This window comes from Podarcis filfolensis (genome assembly GCF_964270895.1).
Source record: "Podarcis filfolensis genome assembly, chromosome: 9".
In the NCBI taxonomy this organism is placed as follows: Eukaryota; Metazoa; Chordata; class Lepidosauria; order Squamata; family Lacertidae; genus Podarcis; species Podarcis filfolensis.
The window spans coordinates 2,509,906-2,531,221 of record NC_139610.1 but is presented as its reverse complement, the minus strand read 5'-3'; the positions used below and the strand labels follow the sequence as shown (position 1 = coordinate 2,531,221).

The window sequence follows — 21,316 nt, the reverse complement described above, 5'->3', positions numbered from 1 at the left end:
CGCCATTTTCTATCAAACCCCTAATTAGGGATGGGGGAAGAACCTTCAGAAGTTGGGATTCCTAAGCCAACACCTGGTCCAGTCAAGGTGCATTGTGACCTGGATCAGATCATGAGTCCTTTTCAGAATCTGCAGTCCTGTTGATCTCTTTACGACAGTGACGGCCAAACTTGGCCCTCCAGCTGTTTTGGGACTACAATTCCCATCATCCCTGACCACTGGTCCTGTTAGCTAGGGATGATGGGAGTTGTAGTCCCAAAACAGCTGGAGGGCCTAGTTTGGCCATCTGCTTTACAAGGTATGTGAGGGCTGCAGCACTGCCTCCATCTGGTAAAAAAAATGTATTGCCTTTTTAACAATTTGGTTATCTAGCCACCCACAGCCTTGAGTGGGGCAGGTGTGTGTGTGTGTGTGTGTGTGTGTGTGTGTGTGTGTGTTTTGTTTGTTTGTTGCCATAAACACTGGAAGCGGCCATTGTTTTCTGTACAATTCCCTTTGGGAGTGACAGAATGACAGCTTGCCCCTGTTTGTGTTGGCCACTTCAGCTGGATGACCAAGATTCTTAGAATGAAAGTAATTACAGATCAGTGGATAAAAAATGCAGCAGTTTTTTATTTGTCTAATTCATCAGTCTCAATAAGCCAGGGAGTTCTTTTGTACGAAGCATGAGTTCAGCCTATTAGAAATTACTCTGAGCCTTCAGGAAGTCATGGGCAATCCAAGCCATATCTCTATGGAGTGGCCTTACAAAAGCAGTGTGGTCCCTTGGAACCAGCATGTTCCATTAAATCCTTTGTTCCCTTTTCTTTATAGGGCAGCTCCAGGCCGTTCAGCATCTGTGTCAGTTCTACAGTACAGTTCTTCCAGATGAAGCTCTGTGTGTCGTCTACAATGAGTATCAACTCTCCTTAGTTAGGAAAATATCTGACAAAGTCATGGAGGGACAGATATTGGAAACGATCAGTCAGCTGTATCTATCTTTAGGCACAGAAAGGTAAGAAGAGGCAGTTGGGGAAGCTGATTTGTCTCAAACTGAAAGCTTTTTAGTTACATTGCTAGTTTTATGTCAGTGAGCCAGACCCAAAGGTGACCTTCTGCATGCAAAAGCCACCTTCCATACACCTCGTGCTAGAGCTTTATGCAAGAAAACTGAAACTAATGCAAAGAGCTTCTGTTTGGCCTAGAACACTCTTTGCCAGCCTGGTACTGTCCAGAGCTTTTGAACTACAACAGTTTTTGGACTACAATTAGCAGGGGCTAAAAGGAGTTGCAATTCCAAACCTCTGGAGGTCAGCAGGTGGATTTGCCCTAGAGCTTGTGCAGCCTCTTTCTCAAGCGGATATGTAACAGCTGCAACAGACTGTCTGTTAGCCCTGTAAAGCTGTTGCAGAGAGTGCTTGGATGTTTTATTTTTTGTCTCTTAGTTTTTTGTATCTTACCCATTTTATTTCATATTATTTTGATGCTCTTAGCTGCAGCAGCACTGAGGTGCAGAGAGGCAGCACCTAAAGATGGCGGTGCGGCTCTGCCGCTGGGCCACAATCGGAAAAGAACTTCAGTGCCCTGTTAAGTCAGACTCAAAGGAGAGGCAAGCGCTCCAGGTGCCTGAATCTCGCTTGGATAGAAACTGGAGTCAGAAAACAATTGCTGACTCCCAGCATGCCAGGCGTTGCTGAACTACAGCTTCCATGACTTGTGTAGCAAGCGCCATTTCTTTCTGTTATTCTGTTTTGGGAAATGGTATGCCATTGATAAGAAGCAAATCCTGTTTCTCATGCCAGAAAATGGAATAATCAGGGTAGGGAGCATGTTTAGGTCTGCAGTCTGTCTCTTAAATAAGTGAATGGCTGCCACGTGGGGGACCACATGCACTCAGACACAACATTGCCACAAGGACAAGCCCCATTCATCACTGCTCCTGGTGGATGGCTTGACCACTACGGACAGGAAGTCACAAGGGAAACTTGCGCAGTTGATTAGCCTTCCCTCCATGCACACAGCCATCCTCAGGGCTGGCCCAGGATGTTTTGGAAGAGAAAATGGCACACACACACACACAGCCGCCACTGTCCTAGTCTAATGATTGATAAATAGCCACCTGATATTTCATCTTAAGCTTCAGGTAAATTATTAGTTGAAAGGTGTTTTTGTTTTATTTGCACCACGAACCGACAGTATTAAAGCAACCAATGGATATATTATGATGGTCCGCGGTGACTTTGACAATAATAGTATGTGGTAGCTGGAAGAAGCTTCCTTGAAAACAAAGTGGCAAACCGTGTTCGTGGGGGCAGGTGTTTCCTTTCCTTACTCTGAGTGATTTCTTTTAGGGCATACAGATCTGCCCTGGAGTACACTAAAAGAAGCCTTGGGATATTCATTGATCTTCAAGCAAAAGAGAGAGAGGCACAGGCTTGGCTTCAGGCAGGAAAGATATATTACAAATTGAGGCAGAACGAGCTTGTAGATCTTTATATCCAGGTAAGATGAATGATGCCTTGGGAATTGAAGCTGTGATGGGATGCAAGGAGGATGAAAGGATAGCTGGGTCAAGAAGAGATTGCATAGGTTAAAAATACAGTTTAATGTCATCTTTGTCTTCTGTTATTTTACCTCAGTGATAGAACAACTGTCTAACTCAATCTGGAGCATATAAATTAGGAACATGTTAATCTGATTAGAAAGCAAAGGGAGAGAACAAGTGATGCCACATACATGGGGCATGAGTGATCTGCAAAGAGACGTCGTCATACTGAGATATTTGCAAGCTTTTGAAATGCTATGTATGTTTGAGCCTTAGTCCAAGTGGGTGGAGGTGCAGCTGTTTTAAAAGGTATCTTTGCATCCTCCCATAAACAAGAGGCAAGTTCTGTGAGATCACCTGTAAAAGTATTGGATAACAGAATAGAGGAAATTGAAGTTTTGGAAGGGGACTCTGGTGTTCAGGTGGGCCTCAGTGACAAGGGGCTTATCCACACTTTCTCTTGCCCTCCACTTTCCCACGGGGAAACCTGATGTTTGCCACTGAATTGGAGCAAACGTCACTTGGGTTTTATCCAGATTGACGCTTGTTCCAATTGAGTGCCAAAGTGTGTGTTTCCTGGAGTAAAACGGCAGGACATAGGCAGAACTGCTTGGACCCGTGTTTCCTAGGCATGCGATGAGCAGAACTGTGGACAAGACAAGAGTTAGTGGCATCACCTCCGATTTGTTAGAGCAGGAGCAGCTGGTGTGGCCGGGTGGTGCCTTGGATACTGGCATTGCTGCCCCTTACTTGGGCAGGCCAGGGCAGGATGGCAGCAAGGTTAGGCCTGCATGGGCGCACCAGACCCAATCCAGCGCTCATACTGCTCTGCCCTGACCCCATCCAGGCAAACAGCAGTGATGCCGCTGTTGGGCACTGTCCCACCACAGCGACTGCTCCTGCTTTATAGCCTGTTCATGATACGTCAGAAAAGAAAGGCTGTATTGAAATACTTGTGGAATTATGTACTACAGGAGTAGCCAGTGTGACACCCGCCTGATGCAGCTGCCATCGGTCCTGGCTACAGGCCGTTCTGGCTGGGCTGATGCTCTCTACCCAATGTAGTGCTTCTGTTTGAAACAGTCACTATGGTTGCTTTAGAGGTCCAAAATTATGAAATCTCTCTCTCCTCCCTCCTCTCTCTAGGTTGCCCAAAATGCTGCTCTGTCTACTCATGATCCTAATTTGGAAATGGAATTGTTTGAAGCTTCAGGAGACATATTTTTTAATGGAGAATGGGAAAAGGAAAAAGCAGTGCCTTTCTACAGGGTTGGTTTTCTGTTCTCAATCTTTCTAACTCTGCGCTGTCCACTCCTGGTCAGAGGGATGAGGCTGCAGTTGTGGCCCATATGAGATAATGCTGTGGTGATCTTTGCGAAAACACATTTTCCAACAGTTTAAACAGTTTTTGGTGTGTTTTTTGTACTCCTTTTAGGACAAGGCTCTACCACTTGCTATTAAGATGAAGAACAGCAACGCTGAGCTCCGACTCTTCAACAAACTGGTGGGATTGCTGTTAACTCTAAAGGTGTATGATGAATGTCTGGGGTATGCACAAACAGCGTTAATGCTCAGTGTCAATTTAGGTAAGGAGAATATATGGAAAACTGTATAGAAGTCTTTTAAAAGTCACGTGGGGCCTATTCAGACATACATATACACCGCTGCATTCCGCGTTGCTTAAAAATTGACAACTCAACAATGTATGAACTAGCTGTTGAAAAGCATGTTGAAGGGGTACTAATCTTCTATTTGTGGATGATGACCCATTTAAAGACTGCCTTTCCCCCATATGAGTCCACCCATCAGCTGAGGTCATCTTTGAGGACTGTAATTCATGTTCTGTAAGCTCATGACATTGGAGCATTTGCAGCAAGCAGTAAGGCCTTCTCTGCAGCTGCCATGATGTCATGGAAGGATTTCCAGAAGAAAAGTGTGCACTTCTTCCTCCTGAACTCTAGGAGTCAGACATTTTTGTGGTGGTCCGGCTGTTATACCACTGCTGGTTGTTGTTTCTGTGATAGGCTTTCAACTAATTGTGCTTCTAAATTTGTTGTATGCTACCTTGAAGTTAATGGGCATTATCCAGCAAAGTAGTTTCATGCAAGGATTTCTGTGCATGCAACAAAACTTCATCTCCCCAGATCTGCTCTAGAGGGTTGAGGGAAAATCCAGAAAAGATTTGGAGGCATGTGAGAGACAGGGAGGGGAAGCTGTGTTGTGCCACCAGAAGTCATTGCGCTAATGGATCTACTTGGCTGGTTTACCACCCAATTACAATAGGTCAGTTGGAATATTTGTTGTTGTTTAGCAACCCAGGCACTCCTGTCGTCCACTGCCTCCTGCAGTTTGGTCAAACTCATGTTAGCAGCTTCGAGAACACTGTCCATCTTTCCCAACATCTCCATCTTTCCCAACATCAGGGTCTTTTCCAGGGAGTCTTCTCTTCTCATGAGGTGGCCAAAGTCTTGGAGCCTCAGCTTCAGGATCTGTCCTTCCAGTGAGCACCCAGGGCTGATTTCCTTAAGGATGGAGAGGTTTGATATTCTTGCAGTCCATGGGACTCAGCATATGAAAGTTGGAATATATTAAATTCAAAACATGCAAATCAATGAACGAGGTTGCATATTCATCACTTTGTGACTGCATGTGTAAACCAGCCCTTATATTTCTCTGAAAGGTTTCTATGTCCCGTGATGTGAACACAATCTGTGTGCTATCTTTATTCCTTTACACTAGAACAGATGTTCCTCCTCTTGCTACAACAGGGTTAAAGAACTTGAGGTCTACAAGGAAAACTGAGCAATCCTCAAGTGACCTTCTGCTTTTAATTTAGTGTTTACCCAGTTTTGCATAGTTGGATATTAATCTTTAGCTACAATGTTTGTGGACTGCCCTATAACAGAATATGCACTTCAGCTGGGCAGCTCCGTGCAAGGAGCAAGGGAGCAGGAAAGTGGGTGGCGGAGAGAATATTGAGGGGCCTGTTCCCCCAGAATAAAATTATTGGAGGGGCCCAAGGGGCACGGGCCCCGTTGGTTCCTATGGATGTGACTCTTGCCCTTTTAATGGCTGGAATGGAGCTGGCTGCACATTCAGAGCCGTCTACACACACATGCATGTCTCCATCTAGCCAAGCAAGACACATTAACAGAATCCAAGTGTCGTTGCAGACAGGAATGGGAACACCCATAGGCAGGGCCAGTGAGGGGTCTGGCCTGGGGAGAGTTGGGAGGCATCATTTGGCCCCCAAACTTCAGGTTCCCAATCCTTGTTTTGGGGCCGTCTCAGGCTGTTATTGTATTTATAAAGGAGGAAGATATTGCTTGCCTCATTTCAAAGGGGCTTCATGTAGCAAGTGGAATTAGCCCAGGGAGCGAGAATGACCTTCTCTTTTGATTCCCAGTAGCAGTTTCCATCTTGGGATTACCTGTGTCTTTTAATCAAACTAGTAGTGAAAGGGGAACTTATAGGTGTACGAGGAACACATGCCTATATGTGATATTGATGCACCTCTCTCTTAGTGTGCACAGCTGGACAGATTAAAAAGACTCCCTTCTTCTGTCCTAAATGCACCCAAAAGGGGGCAAACAGATGGTGCAGGTTTACTTTACAAATGCAGACTTTGAACCCTGCAAGGGGAAACAGATGTATGTATTGGTGGCTGGGGAAAGCTGAAAATGGTTAGCAGGAAAATAGTTAACCAGCCTCTTCTCATCTAAGACTCAAAACACTCTTTTATGAAGATGACAGAGAAGGGATCATCAGGCCACAGTTTGACCCTGGATGTTTGAATGCCAGTCCACTGAAAAACTTGTGTGTTAATACGATATTTAAGTTCTACCTGTAATGGCCCCTTCACACATGCACATGTGGAGCATGTATGTGTGAATCTGACCCAAGTCATTCATAGATGCATACAGTGCTGTGCTTGTTTGTTTCAACTCATCTTTTGATTTCCACACTGTACTGATTCTTTTGCTTACCTCATTAGGGAATCTGTTAAATGAAAGGATAGCCTATCACCGGCTGGCTGTTATCTACCATCATCTAGGGCAAGTTGAACTCACTGAGCACTTCTTCTTAAAAGCCTTGTCTCTCTGCCCCTCACCTCTTGAGTTTGATGAGGAAGCCCTATACTATGTAAAAGTGTACCTTGTTCTTGGAGACATTACATTCTATGACTTAAAGGTGAGACACTTGGATGGCATTGATATATGAATATGGAAAATATTTTTGCATGCTCTGGATTAAGTAACGGGACTGAGATTATATAGCCTTGCCATGACTAGGTGGGTTGGATTCCAGTATTCCAAGTCAAAAATGTCTTACGAGGTGCTGCCTTAGGAATGGTTTGTCAGTTTGCTTGCTGGTGTGAAATGAATTGGACTATTTAATTCCCTGTTCAGATGATTGGTGGGTGAAAGGTTAGTGTACACTCCCACCACTGGCTTCTGTTTCTGTCTTCCAAACATTTGTCACTTTTTTTCAAGACCATGGGCATATTGATTGAGTCCCATGAGTAAGCTTCTGGAACAAAGTGGGCAAGTTGTACCTTACAGTCCAATGATGTTCTGCCCCAAGTTCAAATTTGCAGAAACACGTTTTAAAAAGGGAAACAAGCAGTTTGGGGATTTTGCTTGTAGCCACTTTTTTGGGGGGTTGTTGAGGATTGGGGTGCTGTCTTGCTCTCAAAGATGATGAATAAGGGGATGAGAGAGGAGAGTGGGGTGGCCTTGGTTTTAGTCATATTGCTGGGTTTTGCTTAAGATAAAAGACAATGTTTTCATAATGTTGAGTTTCTGAGCTCTTCCATAATTTTATGGAGCAAATCAGATTCAACACCAAGTATGACTTAGTCAGATACCGCCCTGTCACTAAGTACAGCAGGAAATATAAGAGAGAGAGGCATGAAGTTTAAAGTGTCTGCAAGTCTTTGTGTCCACTAGGGCATCAGTGTGTGCATGGGTTGCAGTTTCTGTGTGCACGTTCATGTGCCTTTGTGACCACATGAATGTAGTCATTTTCATGGCTCCAAAATCTATTTTGATTCTGAGGTCCATTGTGGGCATGAACCTGGGTATTTGTTTACCTGTTCTGGAGAACCTTTAGAAAAATACTCTATTGCTTCCTTTATTGGAGAAAATCCAAATTTAGTGAGATAAAGTACAGGCTGCTGCTTGGATGACGAGGCCATAAAGCAAAACAAAAATAGGCACAACAACTGACCCTCTTCTAGGAATTGGAGTGACTAGCGTTATAGAAGGCAACAAATAATTGTCACACCACAACAAGTAGAAATTCTGCTGCCTGCAAGGTGTGATGGTTATCCTTAGGTATTATTTAGAATATTTGTAAATTGTTGTCCGTATGAAATTCCACCGTGGCTCATATCTTGCTGCACTGTTTCAGGACCCTTTTGATGCTGCTGGATACTATAACTTGGCCCTTGCAGCTGCCATGGACTTGGGCAACAAAAAGGCTCAACTGAAGATTTACACAAGACTTGCGATAATTTACCACAACTTCCTGGTGGACCGAGAGAAGTCTCTCTACTTCTACCAAAAGGCAAGAGCCTTTGCCACAGAGCTTAATATTCGCAGAATAAATCTAGCCCCCGATCAACGTCTGAGGGCATCAAGGGAACTGTTGAGAAATGCCAAGTGAGGACGTGGCATGAGGGGACTTTGTGCTGAGGAGATTTTGATTCTCTCTTAGCAAATTGTAACATTGCTTGTGAAATGGTACACGGTGCATAGGGCTCCTGACCTGAATGCCGGTACTTTAGCTCCTGCTCTTGCATACAGAAATGTGCTTGCAAATGTATCTTCTGTCCCCAAATGAGCAGCTGTATGGGCTCCAGTGAAACGAGAGCAAAAGGTTACTGGAGAGCTTTGGCAACAATCCATCTTACAAGCAGATTTTGGACCGAATTGTTCACATACTCACTGTTGGAAACAGAGGAATCTTAAAATACGATTAACTGAAATAATAAATATACTGGCTGACTAATCCTTAAACTCCATCTGTAATTAATTACTATGAATGTTCTGAGATGTGATTGTGAAATATTTGTTAACAAATGGGGCTCAGGAATAAAAAGTTGTAATATATCCCATTCCCACCTATACCTGAGCTAGTGTCTGAGTGAGCTGAAGACAAGTTGACATGAGACAAATGTAAAATGACAGAATAATGAAGGAGTAAGCGAAGGAGCAAGGCAAATTTTGAGCTGGTGCAGTGGCTCTCTCCACTGCCCAGAGAGGAGGTGCCACCACCGTTTGTTTGTTTGTTTGTTTGTTTGTTTGTTTGTTTGTTTGTTTGTTGTGAAGTGGGTTTGTTGCACAGCAGCACCAAATCTACTTTAATTGCACAACCTACATTTTCCAGTCTGTGGCAAAACGTCACTTACCAAAGAATACCAGTTGGGAGGCAGCTGCCGTGTGCAACGCAGAGCCCCGCTCTCCCCAAGCCAGCCCAAGTACGTACACAGAGTTGTACACATTTATCTAAAAAGGTTTATAATTTCTCTGCCCGCGAGAGGGCGCTCTGTGTCTTTAAAACAGGCTGCTGAATGCAAGAGCAAAAAGAAAGTTTGGGCATAACATTAAATGTGTTAAATACGCTTGATAAAACTGGGCTTAGGAAGAGCCGCTTCAAATAACCAGTCCATCTTCCAAGAAATGCAGCTGTGTGTCATAAAGAAGAAAGAAAATCAGGGCAATAGTGTGTGTGTGTGTGTGTGTGTGTGTTTGCAGGAGTAGGAACACAAAATAACCTATTGTAGGTGCCAGTGCAAGAACAAGGTTCCATGTGGCTAAGAAGCCTGAGTACACAGAACAAGATTTTGTTGGCAGTAGTAGAGGAGAGCTGTGGCACAAAGATTTGGGCAGATTAAATTGCACAAGCTGCACACTCTACATGATAGATGACAAAGAAGCACACACAAGAGTGGGGAAAATTATAGAGTATCTTAAAGACCACTGTAGATATCTAAAAATGCTAGCGGGATTATAACACTAATAATAATAATAATAATAATAATAATAATAATAATAATAATAATAATATCTTTATTGTCATTGCCCCCTCTCAGGGACAACGAAATTACTTGACTGCTCCATAAAACACTAATTAAAACAATACAGTATAGTACAGCAAGGAAGATTAGATGACTTTCAAAGTCCAGGCTTCCCATTCAGGGCCGAGATCGCTCTGGAGAAGAAGCTGTTCTTAAGACGGCTCGTTCTTGTCTTCATCGTCCTGTATCTCCGTCCCGACGGCAGGAGCTCGAAGAGACAGTGACCAGGATGCGATGGATCTTTTACTATGTCCAGTGCCTTCCTATGGCACCTTGTGGCATGAATCTGCTCTAAGGTGGAGAGTGGGCAGCCAACAATGCTCTCTGCTGCCTTAACAACTCTGCACAACCCCATCCTGTCCTGGGTAGTACAGCTTCCGTACCACACACATAAGCCATAAGTGAGCACGCTCTCAATGGCACAGTGATAGAAGGCAAGCAGCAGTTTCTGCGGAATATGGTTTTTCCTTAGAATTCTCAAAAAGTACAGTCTCTGCTGCGCCTTCTTCACAAGCCCCCTTGTGTTGACACTCCAGGACAGATCCTCTTGTAATTCAATGCCCAAAAATCTGAACGTTGTTACCCTCTCCACACAGACCCCATCAATCAAAAGTGGCTGGATATTGCTCTTCTGTCTCCTGAAGTCCACCACAAGCTCCTTTGTCTTCCTTGTATTTATGAGCAAGTTGTTAGCTCTGCACCACTCTGTCAGCCGCTCCACCTCATCTCTATAGTCCGTTTTACCCTCCCTTTCAGGGATGAGCCCAATCACGGTTGTGTCATCTGCAAATTTGACAACCCTATTACTAGGGTGAGCAGCGACACAATCGTACGTGTAGAGAATATAAAGGAGCGGACTGAGTACGCATCCCTGTGGTGTTCCTATGTTAGTCTTAAGCATTTTAGAGGTATAAGGGCCCAACCGAACCCTCTGGGAGCGATCTGACAAAAAGTCCAGTATCCACCTACAAAGTGATAACGGAAGCCCCAGATCTTCCAGTTTAGACATCAGACGTTGTGGTAGAATGGTATTAAATGCCGAGCTGAAATCTAAAAAAAGCAGTCTGGCATAACCCCCCCGCTGCTCCAAATGTGCAAGGACGGCATGGAGGGCAATCGCCACAGCGTCCTCTGTCGATCTTTTTGTTTTATAAGCAAATTGGAATGTGTCCAGTCCCTCTGGTAGGCAGGCAATGACATGATTTCGTACCAGCTTTTCAAAGCACTTCATGATTATAGGTGTGAGTGCTACTGGACGAAAGTCATTCAGATCTTCCGGGTTAGGTTTTTTTGCTATTGGAACGATAATAGAGGACTTTAGGCAGGATGGAACAATAGCCTGGGCTAGGGATCGATTTAAAATCCCAGTGAAAACTCCTGCTAGTTGATCTGCACAGTCTCTCAATACCCTTCCAGCTACCCCATCTGGCCCTGTGGCCTTCCTTGGGTTGATTCCCTTCAACACCTTCCTCATCTCTTCTTTTTCCACAGAGACTGCTACATTCCTTTGTACTGATGATGGTAATGGTAGTGATGATGGCAAAGCCTTCCCAGGGAGTGGTGGTGGTGGTGGTAAAGCCTCAGTAGGTGTTGCTGCAGATGTTACTTCAAAACGGGCAAAAAAGGCATTCAAATCCTCTGCGAGGGATGCCCCTCCCTCGTCTGCCAGGGAATCCTTGGATTTATACCCTGTTAATTCTTGTACACCTTGCCACACCTGCCTGGTGTTGTTACTTTGTAGATGATTCTCCAGCCGCTGTCTATACGCCTCCTTTGCTACACGGATACCTCTCTTTAGATCCGCTCTAGCTAAGCTGTACAGCGACTTATTTCCACTTCTGAAAGCAGTATTTCTTGCCTTTAGCAACCCCTGGACCTCCCTTGTCATCCAGGGCTTCCTGTTTGGTTAGATCTTTATCCGGCGCCTCTGTGTTACATTGTCAGTGCAGAACCTGATATAGTCCAACACTTGCTCAGTATGAGTCTCTATATCCTGTTGGGCGAATACCTCCCAATCGGTGTCATGAAAACAGTCTTGTAGTTGTTGGGATGCTTCAGCTGGCCATATTGTAATATCCCTCTTTATAGCTGGAGTCCGTTTCCTCAATGGAATATATTCAGGAGTCAGGAGCAGGGACACATGATCAGATTGGCCTAGATGTGCCAATGGTTCGGCCTTATAGGCCTGTTTGACATTTGTATACAGCCTGTCCAGAGTCTTTTCTCCCCTGGTTGCACACTTTATGTGTTGATAGAATTTAGGTAGAACCACTTTCAAATCTGCCTGGTTGAAATCCCCGCATACAAGAAATGCAGCCTCAGGATACTTGCCTTGTTGTCTGCTAATGGCATCATGCAGAAGACCCATTGCCTCTTTGGTGTTCGCATCAGGTGCAATGTATACTATAGTTATCAGTACTGCTGTAAATTCTCGGGGGATATATATAGGTCTGCATTTAAGCGTCATAAATTCCACAGTTGGAGAGCAGTGGCTAGCTATCACAGCGTGGTTTGTGCACCAGCTGTTATTCACGTATGCACACAAACCTCCCCCCCTTCTTTTACCAGAGTCCTCTGTTCTATCATGGCGGAACACTGTATAGCCCATACACATGGCGGTACACTGTATAATGTAGTATGATTTAAGTTTAAAGGTAAAGGGACCCCTGACCATTAGGTCCAGTCGTGGCCGACTCTGGGGTTGCGGCGCTCTTCTCCTTTATTGGCTGAGGGAGCCGGCGTACAGCATGTGCAGAGTGCCAGGCCACGGTGCTTGCCCAGCTCCCTTCTCCCATCCTCGAGGCGGGGATGAAGCAGCAAGGCCCGCCACACCAAGGGGAATGCTGCCATCCTATGGGCCTCGCTCCCGCACTCGCCCACCACTCCCAACCACAGCTGCCGGCCAGAGCGGCATCAGAGGACGCCAGCGGGCTCTCTGGACCACCTTGAAAAGGGGGATTGGCCAGCCACGAGTTGGGTTTACCTCACAGCCATTCCTCGGTCAGTGAGGTGCTTGCTTTACTTACCTTGCAATCTGAATACAGTCGCCCCTTTAATAAATATTTAGCAGGTCTACTCAGAAGCCCCACTGGGTCAAGACAGTAGCAACTTCAGCTGCTACACACCCTACATCTAATTCCTCAAGGAAAATCTGCAGCATTTGGGGGGTGAGCTGGCAGGGTGGATTTGTTTTAAATCAAATCAATTTAAATCACAATTTAAATCACTAGTCGGTAAGACTTAATTTTTTTAATTTATTTTTTACAGAAAGACACATTCTTGCTGGTATCATCTTAATATTGACAACCAGATAGGGTTTCATTTTTAGAATAATAAATTTTCACAATAGTTTTTACCGTTATATCAAAAATTACTGATTTGGTTATACTATTAGAAATACATAGACAGATAATTATGAAATTATTGTGAGGTTTAACTGTTTATATTTGGACAACTTTTCTGCTGTACTTTATTGGAAGGAGAAAAATAATCATTTCCTTAATTTAAACAATTTAAACAATTTATTTAACTAAAACAATGACATTGTAGCATATGTATCCATGTTTGTTAACTGATGTGGTTAATTTTTTTTTTTAAATATCCAAAATCTTAGACTGAGTTTTAGCACACATGAAAAACTTTAAACAAATCCTTATTTCCTGATGAATAGCCTTTGGACTATAATGTAACTTCAATAGAAAACTATCTGTAGAAAGATTTTTTCCCCTCCAAATGCATTTTATTTTAAAAATCCAATTTAAATTTAAAAAAACTGATTTAAATTTTAAAAATCTGATTTAAATTTTAAAAATCTGATTTAAATTTTAAAAATCTGATTTAAATAAAAAAAATCCGATTTGGGGTTGGTTTTTTTTTTTAAACCATTGATTTTTATCCACCCTGCATATGCCTATCTACTTAAAACTCTGTGAAATCTGATGAGATCCACAAAAGCATATACCATAATAAACAAAATGAGGTAACATAGTGGTTAATTGACTACTAGCAGTTTGAATGCCAGCCGTGCTGAGAACTCACAAGCTTGATCTCAATAATAATAATAATAATAATAATAATAATAATAATAATAATAGTGACTAGCTCTCCAGGTCCATGTAAGGATAATGTGTAACATTTATACAGTGCTTGGAAGTTACAAGTATCGTTAATTACTGATCCTCCTGGTACTGGGGCTGCCACGAGGCTCTCGGTTACTTTTGCTGCCAGCTATCTCGTCTGCAAGTTTTAGTGCGTCTTGTAACTGTGGCACAAACTGGAGCCCTTGCAGACCCAGAAGGAACAACTGAAATCCAAAAACACTAACAGGTTGGTGGCATTTTGCCACCTGATTAGCTTGCAAATCTTTCCTGTTCAACTGCTGGTGCTTCCTCACGCCGGTTGCTAAGCAACAATCCCCACCCCCTGCAAAAAAAGGGAGAAAAATGCTGAATTTGGCAAGTCGAAATCTTCGTCTCTTTGTGGGCTGGCCTAATGAGAACATGGTCCTGCTTTCCTTTTCGCGGTGGGCGGAGACAGAAATGCATGGGGGGGGGCAGGGGGAGGCTGCTTGTTTGCAGCCAATCAGAAGCTTCCTTCTAAGCTTTCCCAGGCAGTTAAAAAAAGAGCTTTACATTTGGTGCTCCGAGAGGCGCAGGAAGGAGCCCCGGGCAGAGCTCTTCCGCAGGAGCGAAAGCTCAGCCCCGTTCGCAGCAGATCATCTCCTTCAAGCCGGCAGGGCTTTTCCCGGGAGGAGCTCCAGCGCCTCCTGCTGGGCTTGGCCTGCTTGTGCGCCACGCTCGAAAACTTGGCTTAGAGACATCGTTTCTCAGCTGGAAGTTCAGCGGGAAAGAAGGAAGAAAGAGAAGCAGGAAAGAAGGAAAGCGTTCCTGGTTGTCCTGGTAAGAGAACTTTCATTGGGAAAATACTTGTGAATTGAAATAGCACAGTGAATTTGACCATGCTTCTTGTGTGAATTGGGTTACCCATGCCAGATTGTTTGTGCTATCAAGTACAGCGGTACCTCGGGTTACATACGCCTCAGGTTACATACGCTTCAGGTTACAGACTCCACTAACCCAGAAATATTACATCAGGTTAAGAACTTGGCTTCAGGATGAGAACAGAAATCGTGCTTTGGCGGCGCGGCGGCAGCAGGAGGCCCCATTAGTTAAAGTGGTGCTTCAGGTTAAGAACAGACCTCCGGAACGAATTAAGTACTTAACCTGAGGTACCACTGTACTTACTTATTTGTGCATGTGAATGATCTCTGTGGTGTATGGGGTAGCACCTCTGGTGGGGGACACGTTGTGCTCCTTCTGGGGTAGTTTGTCCACCTTTTGGACCCCACCCTGCACTCAACTCTCCCCTGTGGTTCCTAGACGCTATCGGCAGGTGACAGCGGCCACATTCCCAGGAATGACTTTGACTGGCCATCTGATCAAGGCCTCCAACTGGTCTCAAATCCTCAGTGAGTCAGGGACTTCCTATGCATGCAAAGACAGAGTTGGGCAGATTGAGCAGACGAGACCGAGAGTGGGAACAACAATCAAGAAGGCAGTTTCTGTAGAGGAAAGCGAGGGGCAGATGGGGCTCAAGGGAGTCCACCTAGGAGAAGGCAAACTCTGGTGCCTTGTGGGACATCTTCAGGAGAAGAAAAGGCTAAGGAGTAAAGCCTACACAAATCTGGAGTCGAGTCCCTAAGACGGTTGGTTGTCTCCTGTATGCCTCCTTCCAGCAACACCTGCAGCCAAGCTGGTGCTCTGCTTTCCTTTGGACCCCATCTGTGAGGCCAAGAGGGGGGTCTTCTCATCTGGGCAGCCCAGGACCTCCATGCACACGGCCCAGGCTTGTGCCCCGGGGGAGAGGTCATTTTGGCACCGCTCACACAGCGCTATGACTTCACACCCCGAGGTGAGAATCCCTGATCTGGTGGTGGGACTTTAAAGGTAAAGGGACCCCTGACCGTTAGGTCCAGTTGTGGCCGACTCTGGGGTTGTGGCGCTCATCTCACTTTATTGGCCGAGGGAGCCAGTGTACAGCTTCCGGGTCATGTGGCCAGCATGACTAAGCCGCTTTTGGCGAACCAGAGCAGCACACGGAAACGCCGTTTACCTTCCCGCCAGAGCAGTACCTACGGTATTTATCTACTTGCACTTTGAGGTGCTTTTGAACTGCTAGGTTGGCAGGAGCAGGGACCAAGCAACGGGAGCTCACACCGTCGCGGGGATTCGAACCGCTGACCTTCTGATCGGCAAGTCCTAGGCTCTGTGGTTTAACCCACAGCGCCAGCCACCTTTTAAAGCCCTGAAATAAATTTGTCTGTTCCACCACCCCCAGTCACCATTGCTGCAAATTCCATAAGTTATGTGCAATGTGATTGTTGTACCTTGCTGTTGCTACATGTAAGGGTTTTTTTAATGTACAAAGGTTAGGAAGCTTCTCACTTTGTTTAACAGAGTCCAAGGGTCTCTGTTGGAGAGTTTTGCAGTAGAATTTTCAAGTGGGACCTGTTATCAAAATAGGATCTCCCTGAGAAGAAAATAATAAAACTCTTGTTTGCTGCCAACTTTTGTCGTTCAGCTGACAAACTCCTAGAGGACTACATCCAGAATTCTGATTTAAGGCATTGCATGCACAGTAGCTTACCTGCAAAACTCAATCTAAATGTTCTGTTCTTTGTCATTGTTGATTATTGTTATTACTATCCTCTTACAGATGCACAATGTCGGCTGAAAATAAGCAACAGTCTCTTAAGAAGCCAGCATTCAGCAAAAAGCAAGCCACTGAATTGGTCCAAAAGATATTCGGATTAACGGTGTTGGAGCTCAAACCGTTGCCGAGCTATGATGATCAGAATTTCTATGTGTGTGCTTCGGCTGCACTCGAAGGGAAAGCAGAGAGCGCCCAGACTTTTGTCCTCAAAATAATCAATTGTGAAGACAGCCAGAACACTGAACTCATCGAGGTGCAGACCCAGGTCATGATATTCCTGAATGGCGAGGGCTTTCCCGTGCAAACTCCTCATTCCACAAAAGAGGGTGGAATAATGTTTCTTGAATCCATAGGTGAGGGGGTTGAAGATGCATCCAACATTGCTATTCTGCTGGTGCCAGATCCCATCTAGTCCAGCAGGAGACCAGCTGCCTTTGAGCAGCTCACAAGCAGAACAGGAGGGCAGCTGCAGTCTCCCTGCTTGTGATCCCATACCCTCCAACATTTCCCTGATGAAAATAGGGGTGTCCTATACAACAACAATTTTATTATTTATACCTTGCCCATCTGGCTGGGTTGCTCCAGCCGCTCTGAGAAGCTTCCAACATGTATGAAAACATTATAAAACATTAAACGTTATAAAATCTCCCTATAGAGGGCTGTCTTCAGGTGTCTTCTAAAGGTTGTACAGTTACTTATTTTCTTGGTGCCAACATTTCTCCGATGAGAATAGGGACGTCCTAACAAAAAGCAGGACATTCCAGGATCAAATCAGAAACTGGGTGGCTTCTGTAAACCCAGGACTGTCCCTGGAAAATAGGGATGTGATTGTATTGCATTTGTTTTTTGAAACTCTTATTTATATTTTGATAATTTTATTATTACTGTTTTTAAAGTCAGTTTTTTTATTGCTGTGATATCCTTTTGTGTAACAACATAGAGCTCTTCTGTATGTGAATGTTGCTGAATAATATTAAATCTCTTTGCTTCTTAGACACTGGCTCTGCCAAAAGAGCATATATAGTGCGGCTGTTGAGCTACCTCCCAGGCAAAACGGTGGCCACGATCCACACGAGTCCTCCTCTTCTGTATGAACTTGGGCGGATGGCAGCCAGGATGGACAAAACGCTCACAGAGGTGAGATTTTGGAATATGCCTTAGTTTTAGGTGAGCCCCGTAACTAAGACTAGCTGCTATTTTAATTTCCAGCAACGCCATGGAGTAAGCCAGCAGTTTGGGTGCCGGGGGGTCAACCTGGGATTTGGGTGGGCTAAACATTTTTTGTTGACTTTATATCGCTTTTATGTACATCTGCTGGTGCCAATCTGTAACCATTAGGCAGTGTGAGATATTTGGCTCCAATGTTTGGGTAATGGAGAAAGCTGAAAATGCTCCCATGGGGTGGGGGGAGAGGAAGATGCAGAAGGTCTGGGGTTCAGTGCCCCCCAGTATTTCCAGGTTGGAAGGGGTGAGGCCTCCGCCTGAAACTCTGGACAGCCACTGATCTGGGAAGATAGAAAGCATCACAGCAACACTGCCCCTATGCACTCAGCGATTTTGTTTTGTTTTTAATTGAAACAATGTATTCCTGTGCCCCCCCCTTCCTCCGCCACCCAAAAGAAATTCCAGCATCCATTGGCAAGAAGTCTCCACCGAGGTGGCTTCATCTGGAATCTGGCTAATGTCCCTCTCCTGGAGCAATACATTCATGAGCTGGGCCGGAGCGAATATCTGGACGCAGTGAAATGGGCCATTGATCAGTTCAGGCGTAAAATAGTCCCAAACCTACACTCCTTTCGGCCCTGTGAGTATCTTTTTAAAGAAATGCACAGTAATATACAGTCATACTTTGGGTTGCGATCGCTGCGAGTTGCGTGTTTTCAGGTTATGGGAACACCGAACCCAGAAATACTGGAACAGGTTACTTCCGGGTTTCGGCGCATGCGCAGAAGCGCTGAATTGCGTCATGCACAGTCGCAGTGCTGCGGGTTGTGAACGTACCTCCCGCACAGATCACGTTTGCAACCCAAGGTTCCACTGTAGTTGTTGGTATTTGCAGAGGCATACCTTGGCAAGGAGCTGTACCAGCACCGCCCCCCCCTAAAAAGCCCACTTTACGAGAAGGATGAGAAGCTCCTCTTGCAGCTGATCTCGCTGCGACACCGGCATTGTCTGCACACACATATCCGTCATGCATGCCATAGTCTGATAGGTAATTTGTGCGGGGGGGGGGCATGGCTTGTGCCCTGGTGGGGGCTGGTTCACCCCCCCTGGGTGTGCCTCTGACTATTTGATTTTAATTTTGCTAAGTGTTTTTTATGTGCCTGAGGGGAGGTGGGTGGGGAGAGAGATGCTTCATGCATGTGGGAGCTCTAACTTCCCTGTGACGCGGTAGTGCTCAGTTGTATATTAGGCCCCAAATTAGATTAAAATAGTGAGCCTTAAAGTACCACTGAACTCTGGATAACTGATTTCTGCAGAGCCATGCATCAAACTGCATTGTAAGGCAGGGCCTATTGTATATTATTCTAAACAGATTGTTGCCTCCCTTTCCAATGTTCAGGCCAATACTTTTCCAGTCAAAACAACATCACAATAAGAAGACCCTGCTGGATCAGGCCAGTGGCCCATCTAGGCCAGCATCCTATTCTCACAGTGGCCAACCAGATGCCCATTGTGGGAAGTCTGCAAGCAGAATTTGAACACAACACTTGCAGGTAGCTGTGGAGGCAGAGCACAGGGCATCCTGGCTGGCAGCTGCCCACAGCCCTCTTGTCCATGAATGTGTGCCATCCAGATTGGTGGTCGCCCCTGCCTCCTGTGGGAGGGGGTTCCATAGTTCCATGCCCAAGTGGGAGGCATTGGCAGGCCTGGGGGAAACTCCAAGGGTTACAGAAGTGCAAAAAGTAATCTAGAGGGGAAGTTCTAAGGGGAAGGGGAGCTCAGCCCCAAAAGACACCCCAGTGAGGACTGAGCATCCTCATTGGCCTGACAGTTGGGGAGGGGAAACAGGATAACGACATGGAGTGGCTGGAATCCTGAACAGAAGCATTCAGCACTGCAACATTCTGTTACAGGCCCCACTTGAATTATATCAGTTTTTCTTCGTTCTCCACTTTCAGGTATCATTCATGGAGATCTCAATGACCACAATATTCTAGTAGATACCGATTTTACTTCCCCTAAACGCTCACAGTACAGGGTGTCTGGTATTTTGGACTTTAGCGACATGAGCTATGGCTACTACGTGTTTGAAGTAGCGATACTCATCATGTACATGATGATTGAAAGCAAGGAACCCCTCAGCGTGGGGGGCCACGTTCTCGCGGGATATGAAAGCATCGTCCCGCTGACGGAGGAGGAGCGAGATGCCCTGTTTCTCCTAGTGAGTGGGAGGTTTGCTCAGTCTCTCGTGATGGCTGCCCACACCACCCTCCTGCAGCCCGAGAATGAAGAGTACTTGATGACCACGTCCAAGACAGGATGGAAGCGCTTGCTGCTGCTCTTTGAGATGGGCCAAAAGGCTGTGGAGATGATCTGGTTTAACACAGCAGAAGCGTATGCCAAAAAGGGGCCTTCCTAAATGTTGGGTTACATGGTTATGGACCGCTCAGATTTACAGTTTTAAAATGGGGCTCTGCCCAGATTAAAGTTCCAGATGTTATGATCAGGGAATCTAGAATACTGCTACCTGAATGAATTATGCCAATACTTACCGGTATTTATCCTTTGTATAATTTCATCCTGCTTCCAAAATCTAGTTTTTCAAAGAATTTCAGATTTATTCCATTGGGCAGAGCCCACACACAGAGGCCTCTGGAACTTCTGACAAAAACTAATGCCTGTGTTTGCTTTTTTCCTCCTCCCCCCACAACCCCCTTGCCTTTTGTGCCCTTGATTGTAAGCCTGTAGGCAGGGACCAGATTTTTACTGATTGCTGTAAGCTGCTTTGGAAGCCTATTTTCATCTGAAGAGTGGGATGAAAATCACTTTAAATAAATATTTTTGGGAAAGATTATTATTCTATTGCTGGACCTTTCCTTCAAATATCTGAAGGTACTTTGTAGCCGCGAGAACTCCTGACTGATCCAAGGTCTTTGCTTCTGTTTGCTGGGCAGAGCAGCTGGGGAAACACAACCAGATCAGTGGGGTAGAAATAATAAATTATTATTATTAATAATATTGAAACTGAGTAGTGATCCCCACCCAAATTCCCTTCCCTGTATAGGGAAGTTTCTTATGTCTTCCTGTGTTTTAATTTGTTGCAACCTGCCCAGAGTAGCTGGGGCAACCCAGTCAGACGGGTGGCATATAATGAATATATTATTATTATTATTTATTATCTATCCTCCGTGTGTCAATAATAATAAGAAAAATAAGTTACAACAATATTTATACCAGCCTTTCCATTAAAAAGCTCAAGTACAACAATTTAAAACAAGATAAAACAATTTATTAATATGATTAGAGTACAGTGAAGGGTTGTTTGAAACATGGTGGCATTATTATTATTACAGTATTACATTCATTTCCCATTTCCCCCCCAAATAGCTCCAAGTGGTGCACATACTTCTCTGCTGCTCTGTTTTATTCTCACAATGACCTTGTGAGGGAGGTTAGGCTGCGAGGCAGTGACTGGCCCAAGGCTGCCCAGTGGGTGCAGGTCCTTGCCTGGCACTCTGCCCCAAGGGCTGGGCAGCCCCCACTGCCCACCCCCCCGGGCTGCTTCCAGGAAGGGCGCCCAGGAGTTCTGGCACTGCAGACGGACGGTGGCAGAGCGCTGTCTGCTCTCAGGCTTCCCCGCATCTCAGCCTTCAAGGAGAGGGATTTTCTCCAAAGGTTGCATCTATATACAGAAATTAACATATGCACATTTTGTGCACATTTGAGTTTTTTTGTTTTCCAAGATACCTTTCCTTTGGGTGCTGGGACAAGGAAGCAGCCCAACTCTTACCCCAGACTCTCCTGCTTCCCCCAAATATGAGCCACACTGCAGATGG

The 21,316-nt window shown here is 45.1% G+C and overlaps 2 protein-coding genes across 9 annotated transcripts in view; both read left to right on the top strand.

Moving 5' to 3' along the window:
* SH3TC1 (SH3 domain and tetratricopeptide repeats 1) overlaps window positions 1-8,536 on the top strand; it is a 41,340-nt gene extending 32,804 nt beyond the window's left edge. For 6 of the 7 annotated variants that reach the window (XM_083630124.1, XM_083630126.1, XM_083630125.1 and 3 more), the window contains 6 exons: window positions 814-994; window positions 2,331-2,481; window positions 3,671-3,793; window positions 3,960-4,110; window positions 6,519-6,715; window positions 7,937-8,536. In XM_083630124.1, the coding sequence (XP_083486250.1) occupies window positions 814-994; window positions 2,331-2,481; window positions 3,671-3,793; window positions 3,960-4,110; window positions 6,519-6,715; window positions 7,937-8,191 (1,058 nt within the window). In that variant the 3' untranslated portion in view covers window positions 8,192-8,536. The remainder of the gene's footprint in view (window positions 1-813; window positions 995-2,330; window positions 2,482-3,670; window positions 3,794-3,959; window positions 4,111-6,518; window positions 6,716-7,936) is intronic. The other variant, XR_014551934.1, reaches the window with a different exon arrangement.
* A 5,695-nt stretch (window positions 8,537-14,231) lies between these two features.
* Window positions 14,232-20,334, top strand: HYKK (hydroxylysine kinase). 2 transcript variants are annotated; one of them, XM_083630694.1, is made up of 5 exons: window positions 14,232-14,503; window positions 16,320-16,669; window positions 17,311-17,453; window positions 17,937-18,120; window positions 19,439-20,334. In XM_083630694.1, the coding sequence occupies exons 2-5, from the start codon at window positions 16,327-16,329 to the stop codon at window positions 19,897-19,899; spliced, it is 1,131 nt and encodes a 376-aa protein (XP_083486820.1). In that variant the 5' UTR covers window positions 14,232-14,503; window positions 16,320-16,326; the 3' UTR covers window positions 19,900-20,334. The 2 variants fall into 2 exon arrangements, with proteins under 2 accessions (XP_083486820.1, XP_083486821.1); XM_083630695.1 differs by lacking the exon at window positions 14,232-14,503 and adding an exon at window positions 14,809-15,515.
* The last annotated feature ends 982 nt before the right edge of the window (window positions 20,335-21,316 follow it).